Source organism: Spea bombifrons, chromosome 1, assembly GCF_027358695.1.
Source record: "Spea bombifrons isolate aSpeBom1 chromosome 1, aSpeBom1.2.pri, whole genome shotgun sequence".
In the NCBI taxonomy this organism is placed as follows: Eukaryota; Metazoa; Chordata; class Amphibia; order Anura; family Pelobatidae; genus Spea; species Spea bombifrons.
Window position 1 is genome coordinate 88,683,913 of NC_071087.1, and position 10,445 is coordinate 88,694,357.

Genomic DNA, 10,445 nt, shown 5'->3' on the forward strand with positions numbered 1-10,445 from the left:
TCGCAGACGATATACCATCAGTGATGACCTTATCATAGCTACCAAGTGTCATGGTTTTTTGTGGGGCAGTCTCAATTTGGCACTTGTAGCAGCCCTTTGTCCCACTTTTGTGGGCAGTGGGGATCATGGGCCACTTTGGAAATATCCAAGTAAATTATTCTCTTTGTATGTGAAAATATTCAGTTACAAATACTGCATTTAATTAAAATATGCGTCATTTATTGGGTGGAAAATAGTTTTTTTATAACACATATAGTTTCATGCTCCTGCACTATTTCATTAATTTAGAACAAGGTTTGGAAATTGATCGTCCAGCGGTGTTGCAAAAACATACTCATGCTACATTTGTATTATAGCAACATTTCTTCATAAAGCTAATTAAATCAGTACTTCGTCATGACCTATATCTGGAATCTGAGTTCCTCAATTTTATTCCCGAGAAATGTCGTATTGGCACCTTGAAAGTGATATACCTAAAAAACAAAAAGAAAATATAAAGCCAAATGGAGTGAGTTGCCAAAATCCACCATTGTGCTGCGACACTAATATCTAATCATTTGATTCAATCTGAAGAAGAGACTTCTGAGACCCTCAAACCTATGGAACATTACATCTTTTTTGTTTTTACATTGGCCCAGTAAAAATTATTAACGTCAATGAAAAACTCTATTTTCACTTGTGCTAATATGGCTATATCCATCTTTTTTTTTTAAAAAAAAAAGCAAAACCAACGTGGGACATCTTTGGTGTGCAGGGCCAAAGGCACCAAGGCCAAAGACACCAGCTCATTTAATTGTGGGTATTGCTCACTGATGTATTGTCCTGAAAACCAGCCCTAAATATAGTATCACCCATGTGTAGATTTAATACGGAGCCCTGAAAAAAGCCACAATTGGACAATGTTACTGTGAATAATTTGAGGAACCCACTTTTACATTCCAGTATGTTTCAGGACATGTCAGATGCTCTATATCATTGCACACTACTTCTAGTCGACAGAGCTGATTTGTGCTGCCTGCACCAGTGCTAATGAGATCTTAAAAGAAACTCCTGAATGCAGTAGGTCAACGAACATATTCAAACCTGATTATTGAACGTTGTCGTTATTTTAGAAATGACTGTATTTGTAGATAATAATAAGTTATATAAAATTAATTAGCATGATTTATATAGTGATATGTTAACTTACTAGTTAGGTGATTATATATATATATGTGAATATTTAACCTAGTTTATCTAATGTTTCGAGGCAACGTCCGCAGAATAGAGTGACAGAGAGTGTGACAGAGGGATAAATAGGTTTGTTAATATGAATATGCATACCACATTGCCGTTCCTAAAGAAATAGAAGGCTGGTATTCCAGTGATCTGAAAACGCTCGACAAAATCCTAAAAAGAGTACAAGCCAAAGCATTACAAACAAAAACAGGAATATAACTCTCTATATATTGGCCATATAACTCTCTATATGTTGGCCATGCTGGTTAGAGCTTAAACAAAGTGCATGTTTGGCATTTGCTGCTCAGCATGACTAATAATTCACATCATGGGTGAAGAGGAAAGAGGAGAAACAGTAGTAGAAGAAAAAAATACCTATGGACCCAAAGAAAGTGAGAATATATATCTAGAGGATGAAGAGAGGTAGACAAGAGAAAGGAGAGAGGGTGAGAGGAGGACCCCTGGGGTTTGTCCTTCATAATGTAAGATGAAGTTATGGAGACAAAACTATAGTTCGGCAGCCAACTCCCACTCAAACCCCAGGGAGGAGAGAAAAGAAAAAAGAGAGAGATAATGAGGAAGAGAAAAAAAGGAAGAATTGAGAGAGAAGAAAAAGATATGTGTTCATCCTTTTAATTATGGGCAGATAAGCTACTTTTATATAATAGTCCCAGTCTGTTTTTTGTATACATTCCTTACCACTCACCTCAGAATCAGAGACATCAATTTTGATGAAAATAATATCAGGCATCTTTGGACACAGAGACTGTAAAATGTAAGTTTTTATTAGCAAATGTGTCCAATCACATTAAAACATTGTTATGATTAAAATTCTAATTCAAATTGTATTCATATCAAGACTGCACAGTTGTACAGTGCAACTATACAATGATATTATCAAAAGCACCGAGTAACAATGTGGTTGACTGAAATAAATTAGGCCTCTCACAGATCAAGTGATTATGTACCCTGTGTGTCTGAAAAACAGATCCAGTGGCTCACTGCCATTTATCTTGTGTACTCTGTGGCCAGTTAGTAAATGGTAGAACAAAAACAGCTTTAGCATAATCATTATGCCAAATGTCCAGCAGACACAGGCCAGACCTGTGCACAACCTTCTTGGCAGCCATATTGATATGCTATGGCATTCACAAGTTAATAAATATAACGAGAATGTAGTGAAACCTTTATAGTGTTGTTTGGCAGCTACATCATTTTAGCACACGTTCAGTAGTATTGTACATTATATTTCCAAAGTGTAATTTCTTTACACAGTTTTTATGTGTGTGTTACTTTATTTAATATACTTTGAGACATGGTCAGCTAATTCTAGCTTACTTCAAGGAACGGCGTTGTTAATCTGCAGGGTCCGCATTTTCCTGATGTGAAAGCAACAACTACAAGTCTTCTACCTGCTCTTCTTAGTGCATCTTGCAGCTCACACTATAAAAGAGAAAAAAAATTGACAATTGTTTCAGTTTTTGACACTGGTTTTCCTGTGGGTCTAGCATACTTAATGAAAAATAGAACACCCCAAATTTGCTACGGAAGATGTATATTTACATTGATAGTAATGCTGTCATAAGTAGATTTGGTTGGCTGTAAATTAGTGGTAAGGAAAAACCCAACATGCACTTTCTGATCTGCATTCTGCAGTGTGATGGAAAAACTACCTCAGCAGCTAACCATTCATTTTCACACCTTTAAAATATGTTTTCTGAATATGTTATCAAACCTAGAGAATAATAAAAATAAATGGAACCGCTATCAGATATTTGCTAAAATCCATTTCTGATTACTATTCTAAGACAGCACCAGATAAGATCAGACAGACAATATTTCGGTGACCTAGTTTGTCCACTGATGCGCTCACCATGTCAGATCTCATAAATGACTCAGCTATCCCATGTATTTTTCAAGCTATGTAGTGTTATGAAGGTGTGATCAACTGCGATCTATACTTGATGATTGCTACAGTTCTCCATGCTACAGTAGTTGGGGCCCATAATCATGTCACAATAGGACCGTGGTCATTATAAGAGTAATCTACTAGTAAAAAAGTCAAACTGCATATATTCACAAATAAATTATGCTTTATATAGAATAAAGAAGTGAAAGAGACATTCTGTACGAATGGGTATGGGGACACGAGGGCTGGCCTAGAGATAGGACACGTTATGTTAACTTGGAACCCTTTTCCTGTTTAGTTGGAATATCTACAATTAATGGGGAAATTTAGTTTATGCTTTTCCTCTGCATTTCCCCTGTGTATTTTATCTAGTTGTAGCTACAAAATGTTTCCCTGACCAACACTTAACCTCTTTGCAATACATCTAATTACAGCATGACACTTAAGCATCATGTTTTTATGACACGCTGCTGCCCTAAAGGACTGGAGTTGTGCACCCGTTAAAAGGGTATAGTCTCGGTATCTTGGAAAAGATACAGAAGGCTACACCATAGGCACATCCTCTCAGGCTATTGGTTCCTACTGTATAATCTTGCACCATGTCATACCCAGGGGCAGATCAAGATTGGGGTCATGGGGCAGCACAGTTCCAATTATCAATATATTGTATTTACAGTATATATATATATATATATATATACACACACACATACCCCATGGTATAGGACACGGAGGGAACAGCAAGAAAAGCTAGAGGGACTGTGATTTGTCGTGCAAAAGTTTTTGTTCCTACAAAGCTATATAAAAAAGGTATAATAGCTCACTGAAAGTCAAAATGTAACAAAGTAACTTAAGAAAGGCAGTATATAAAGGAAATCTTTACAGGATGTATGTCATGCCAGCAAAGATACCTGCTTAATTTGACATAAAGTGGCATATATATAGACATACAAAGGAATAATCTATATACATGCATACACATTCATTATACAAAGACATCCTCACATAATCACACACACACATACATTTCCATCTGCTTCTGTGATTACAGGGACTCTCAACTAGTACCTCAGTCATCACTGATCATACTCCAGAAATGGAGTCTGTCTGTCTCTGAAAATCTCCCTTCTGTAGAAGAAGGGCCCCATGGACCAAGTAAGCCCCTGTATGGGTCCCAACAGCACCCACCAAAACATGTACTGTGTTCCTGCTGTGCAGAGCAGGCAAATGCATAAATTACACTGCAGCAAGTAAGGAGCAAGAGGTAGCTAGCTGAGCACCTAATCATACCTGGGAACTCTATGGGATTTGCCCAGAGACTCCGAGTAAAGCAGGAGCAGCCATAAGGCACACCCCACTCCGGACCACTTCCCTATTAAAAATAGCGTCTGTCCCCTGACGTTGCCAAGAGCGCCCACTGACATCGTTGGGACCAACCACAACTTCAGGCTCCTACCCACATCCTGGAAGAGGGGCTAAGGGTAGCCAAAGCCAGAAAGTTCCAAGTCATTCTTCTAATGCCCCTCATTTTCCACTCCCCATTTTTGAGCATTAAAAAACATGCCTATTTTAAATGTTGCCATAAAACCCTGAATGCCATACTTTACTGTTTTCCTAAAATTTGTATATGCAATAAAACATTAATTTACAAAAGTGACTGACATTTAATAGAACTAGGTACTTTAGCAACGCATGAAGCTGCATTGTTAAATATATATAATATTATCCCACTATTGTTGATTTGCAACATATAATTTGATTATTGGAAGTTTTTTCTTCCAGCAAGTCAGTAATTGTTTTAACATTTTCTTTGGTTCAGCAATATTTATTGATAGGTAGATTGAATACATAATTTAAGAAGCTTCCTGACATCGAAACAATTTACGAGAACAATCAAAATAATTAAAAGTATATATATTTCAGAACAGCAATACAGATTATCATTATACCTGTTTTTTCATTTATCTTTACCTTAGTAGGGTCTTTTTGTCACTGCAGACTTAAGTTTTATGTTCTATACTCAAAGATTGGAATTTAAATATTTAATAGTAGATATATATTTTTAAGAGGAGACGCAGATCTTTTAATCTAAACTCTCTAATAAACCACAGTAATTGTATATTAACAAATCATAAATACCTCCTCATAGAGCTGGAGCATGCTCATCTTCACCAGATTTCAGATTCAGCTCTTCCAGACAAGAGGCTTCCAAGCACTATGGTTTGTGCCTACCTGCCTCCTGCTTTATGTGAGCTTTCCAAAGGCCCTGGGGCATCCAGACTAGATATTACTAAATCCGATCTGAGCTGTCTTCATCTATACCCTAGGAGTGGTAAGACCAGAGTAGGCGTTTGCAGTGATTTCTGGATGAGTAATATTGATGTATTTCATACCATTGTTTTCCCTTTGACATCTGTTAAGCTTCACATTTTAGGTTGTTAATGTCAACCTTTAATATAAAGGGTATAAGATGTGCCTGTGGGCCATTAAATACATTTGTTTCATCGTTTCTCCAGTAATTCCAATATTCCCAGTTCTTTATCCATGATAGGAAGTCTAGGATAATGTTTTATCTGAACAACAATAAAAATAATTGTCCTCTATAACAGTGTCAATATGAATTCATTGTTATGATTTAAATTGCTATTCCTTGCGAGTTTGTCCTCAACCATTAACACACACAATTAAAATTTCACAGGTTGGTAACCACCAGACGCCCAGTTTTGACCTAGATGGTCCAATATTTGGACAATGTTCTTCATCTACGCCTCCATATTAGGCTGTTGTGAGATGGGTGGTGTGGCTCACAGAGTCTAAAGTTTTTGGCTGGAGTCTAGAGGAAGAGGTGCAGTCAGATGTAGACAGGGTGCTGGTGGCTGGAGGAGGGGGCACAGACCTAGCTATAGGCAACCTACAGTTGATGTTGGCCAAAACTATGGCCGATGCCTTTACTCATCACTGTGTCCTGTTTGTTTCAGGAATGAGGTAGCCAGCAGGCCCTGGGCCTGATAGGTCAAGTATTAACTGCCAGAGGTTGAGAGCAAAAGGCTTTGTGACTGACATAACAGTAAATTTACATCAATGACTTCCATAAACCCTGTCACATACACCAGTGGCCTTTTAAAGACACTTTGCCTATCCATGTCCATTCCATCTGTATTACCCATATTATTATTGTTTATAATAATAAACCACAAAACACCCACCACAGGTTACAAGTTAGGGAATAAACACCCCCATCTGCCACTACTATGATACTGTTTTAAGTTTTAGGGAAAGAGTTGTCAGTGCTGTCTACCTGGACTTTTCTACTTTAGCATGTGGTCTATCATAAAAAGTAATGAACAATATTGCTTTTTATTTTGTTTGATAATGTATATTTAATTTTATGACATACAAATAAAATGTATTTACTTTTTAATACTTTAAACAATATACACACTGTTTGTGCTTCAGAAATACCAAAAACAAATCTTCTGCCTCCTTTCTTAGCACTTTCCAGCAAATGGGATTATGGTGTGATTGAAATAGTTCATTGGGAACGCCTTATTTTCTTCAAAATGCGTATTTTGGCATCCAACCGTCACCATTCGATTGGTTGCATGTTTGCTCCTGTCACTGGATCCACATACCGTATTTGCTCGATTATAAGACGACCCTGATTATAAGACGACCCCCCAAAATCTGAATATTAACTTAGGAAAAAAAGGAAAAGCCTGAATATAAGACGACCCTAAAGGAAAAAAGTTTTACCAGTAAATGTTAATTCATGTAAACTATTTTTTTAAATAAAAGCTATGATTGAGAAAAATATTTTTTTTTGTTTTTATTTCCTTGTATTTTCAAACCTGTCCCCCAGTTACGCACATCTGCCCCCAGGCTTGCCACACCAATATGGCACTGTGGCCCATGATATGCCTTTTAACCCTCTATATGCCACTGTGCCCCATGGTATGCCTTTTGACCCCCTATGTGCCACTCTGCCTCCAGAAATGCCTTATACCCCTATATCCCATTCTGGCATTTAGGGGGTTAAAATGCATATTATGGGGCAGAGTGGCATATAGGGAGGTATAAGGCATTCCAGGAGGCAGAGTGGCATTAAGGGAGTTAAAAGGCATTGTATAGAGCACTCTACCTATTAAATGCCCCCTTAACGCCACTCTGCCTCCTGACATGCCTTATACCTCCCTATATGCCACTCTGCCCCATAATATGCCTTTTAACCCCTAAGTGCCAGAGTGGCATTTAGGGGTATAAGACATTCCAGAAATGCTCTATGCCCCCATTTAACACACACACTTACCGGTGCTTCCAATTTCCTGCTGTATTGCCGGGGCAGCGGGTTGACGTCTGCTTCCGCTGCAGCCGGAAGGAGGTGGAGTTGGCAGCGGGGGTTTGTCTGCGTCCATCGCGCATACCTTCCCCGGCTGTCAAAGATTAGAGTTCTGATATCTGACAGTCGGGGAAGGTTTGCGCGACGGACGCAGACAACCCCCGCTGCTAGCCACACCTCCTTCCGGCTGCAGCGGACGTTGTCTACGCGGATCGCGTAGACGTCAACCCGCTGCCCCGGCAATACAGCAGGAAACACCGGTAAGTGTGTGTGGGGGGGTGTTAAATGGGGGGGGAGACAGGAGGATCCAGGTCCCCTGCAGCGGTGCGGTGGATCTGGATCTTAGTCTCATAATCAGACCTCTATTTGAGGTCTGATTAGAAGACGACCCTGATTAGAAGACGAGGGGTATTTTTCAGAGCATTTGCTCTGAAAAAAACCTCGTCTTATAATCGAGCAAATACGGTAATTTTCTTGATGGTTCATGGTAAAATGGTTGTAACCGATGGCATTTAGATTTCCATATGAAGACCATCCTTTTCAAATAGAACATAAAATTTGGAACCATTTACGACCACATGTCTGTATTCCCCACCTCTGTCACGTTCCCTATTTTCTTGCATTTCACTGCCGCATGGATGACAAGGCTCTGTGTCTTGTGGTGCATTCAGAAGATTGTATTTACTTAAAAATGCAACTTCATACTGGTACTTGTACTAGACAGAATGCATGTCTGTTTTAATGCACGGCAGTTTAACGTTAGACCGCAAGTAGACCATAGATTACCGCTAGACTGCACGTTAAAGTAGCACCGAGTTGTCTGTGTGTTTTATTCCCCATGCTTGTGATTCAATTTGAGCAAGTTATGTTTGGATTTGCTAATAGTAACTGAATTACCGACACGAAGCACTTTTGACGCTTGTAGAATTACATCTCGTTTGATGCCCACGTAGCAAAGAAGTTAGATGAGCACCCTGGCACTTTGTCACTACAAAAAGAGCTTTGTGTTGCTTTGTGTCATAAGCTGAGACTAACTATGAACGCAGCTTCTCAACCAACACATTTTCTTTGAAACCAATCTCCTTCGCAGGATCATATGATCATCACTTATTCATTGCTCTATTAGAGCTGCTGACCTCTTTTTTTTTTACAAGGACATATGTGGCTGAAACTCTCTCCACAACTAAGCACTATCACCATTGCAAGCAGAGAAGCTAACTGCCTAAATTACACACAACAACACTGTTAGGGTAATTTCCTTAATTTTGTAATTTATAAAGAGCAGTACCCACCATGCCTTTATTTTTAATACTGTATGTGCTTGGATAACTACTTTTTAGGCAAACCATGGCAAGCAAAACTGTAATTGCACATCAACATCTCTGGCAATCTTGTTTCTGACAGGACTGTCCCAAATGTGGACTGCTGTCCAACCATCCTTGGATTTTTTAGTCCAGTGTTAAGTCATTTTGGGGCACTGCAGTACAATAACGTGATGACACTCCATTAACGAGAAAGATCCATGTTTTCCATAGTTAAAATATTGTCTAGTTCAAAAATAATTTTAAGAGTTTTCTGACTTGACAAATTTTATGTTCACAGGGTTATTAGTAACTAGGCTTGACTCAACCATTTCTCTTAATCTAATTCTTTAACATCCAGTTGTTAATACAGACGCAATTGTTTGAACTAAGTTTGGTATTTTTCTTCTTTTAAAAACATGTAGCAAACACATTTTCAAAAAATTAAAATTGTCTGGAAGAGACAGCCCCTGAATCTGAAAAGGCAGATGTAATAGTTACACCCATAACCAGATAAACAAGTTAAGTGAATTCCCTCTGCATCATTGAGTAGAGGCATGTGGCTGGTGTTATTAACCTCTTATTTACTGCATCTGGCAGAAATACATTACTTTACTTTTCAAGAGGTTTATTTACTTAAGTGGAAGTAAAATGCTCCCTACCGTTACTACTCATTACTAGTGACAGCAAAAAGGTATGAGTTGGCCCTCACTAATGGAGAAAAAATAAGGTTTAGTACTATTATTTCATTTTATTTATACAGCCTCAAAAGATTTCCCTGTTACAGTTAGGGGAGAATACAAGTTTTACAATAACAAGAAAATGTACAATATAAAGTCATAAAAATAATATAAACAAGCATAACACACAGGTACAGAAAGAGAAAAGGCCCCTGCTCATCATAAATTAGGAGATTGAGATTTGACTGTAGACAAAATACAAACAAGTCAATGCCCCAGAGATCTTAAGGTGGGAGGAACATATGGTTTCTTTCCAGAATTTCCTAGTCTGCTGAATAATTTCTTTCAGAAGATCTCAGGGGTTGGCCCTTTTATTGCATAATATAATTCTATATGTGTCAAGTACTGTTTTAAATAACCAATCGAATAACCCTGTGCAGTTGTGCTAACTTTACATGTAGCCAACCAGAAAAAAACACATCTGAAGGTGTGTCAAATATAGTGGTTCTAGTCATTCATGTTACATTATTGACTTATTATGTACCAGAGGTACATGCAGTGCAATGAAAACAAATATTAGTGAGATACTATCAGAGCTGGTTATCACAGTCTACTAATATAGAAAGTGGTTTTTACACACGATAAATGTAAGAAAATGGAAAAGAACTGAATATGAAGCCTGGAAGAACAAGGGTATCTATAGCGGCCTTAATGAAATAGAAAACAAACAAAATTATATTAATGTATTGAAGCACCAGCACAAATGTTTTTGTGTCGACAAATAAAGAATGCTGTTAAAATATTTAAGACGAAATAGTACTTCTCATTAAAGAAACTAACAAGCCATTATGTAACTTGCTACAAAGAAACTCTGCAACGAGCCTTTAATAATGCCCCTAAAGCTAAAGTATCCATACTATTCCATTTAAAATGTTAGGAAGGTTTAATAATAAAAGTGTATTAAATTAAAGCAAACTGTTTACATATCTCTCAACATTCTA

At 37.9% G+C, this 10,445-nt stretch overlaps 1 protein-coding gene across 1 annotated transcript; it reads right to left on the reverse strand.

The window, feature by feature from the left end:
• Positions 1 to 197: 197 nt before the first annotated feature.
• Positions 198 to 5,425, reverse strand: LOC128495098 (thioredoxin-like). The gene is made up of 5 exons (XM_053465854.1): positions 5,267 to 5,425; positions 2,557 to 2,661; positions 1,925 to 1,984; positions 1,324 to 1,389; positions 198 to 473 (listed from the first exon to the last, which is right to left on the reverse strand). The coding sequence occupies exons 1-5, from the start codon at positions 5,291 to 5,293 to the stop codon at positions 402 to 404; spliced, it is 330 nt and encodes a 109-aa protein (XP_053321829.1). The 5' UTR covers positions 5,294 to 5,425; the 3' UTR covers positions 198 to 401.
• Between the last annotated feature and the right edge of the window lie 5,020 nt (positions 5,426 to 10,445).

Excerpts from the sequence above, each read along its gene's own strand:
- LOC128495098 (XM_053465854.1), bottom strand. The coding sequence starts at position 5,293 with ATGAGCATGCTCCAGCTCTATGAGGAG. Across the intron at positions 2,662-5,266 it reads TGCTCCAGCTCTATGAGGAG|TGTGAGCTGCAAGATGCACT; the intron begins GTATTTATGATT and ends TCTCTTTTATAG. Across the intron at positions 1,985-2,556 it reads TAACAACGCCGTTCCTTGAA|TCTCTGTGTCCAAAGATGCC; the intron begins GTAAGCTAGAAT and ends TACATTTTACAG.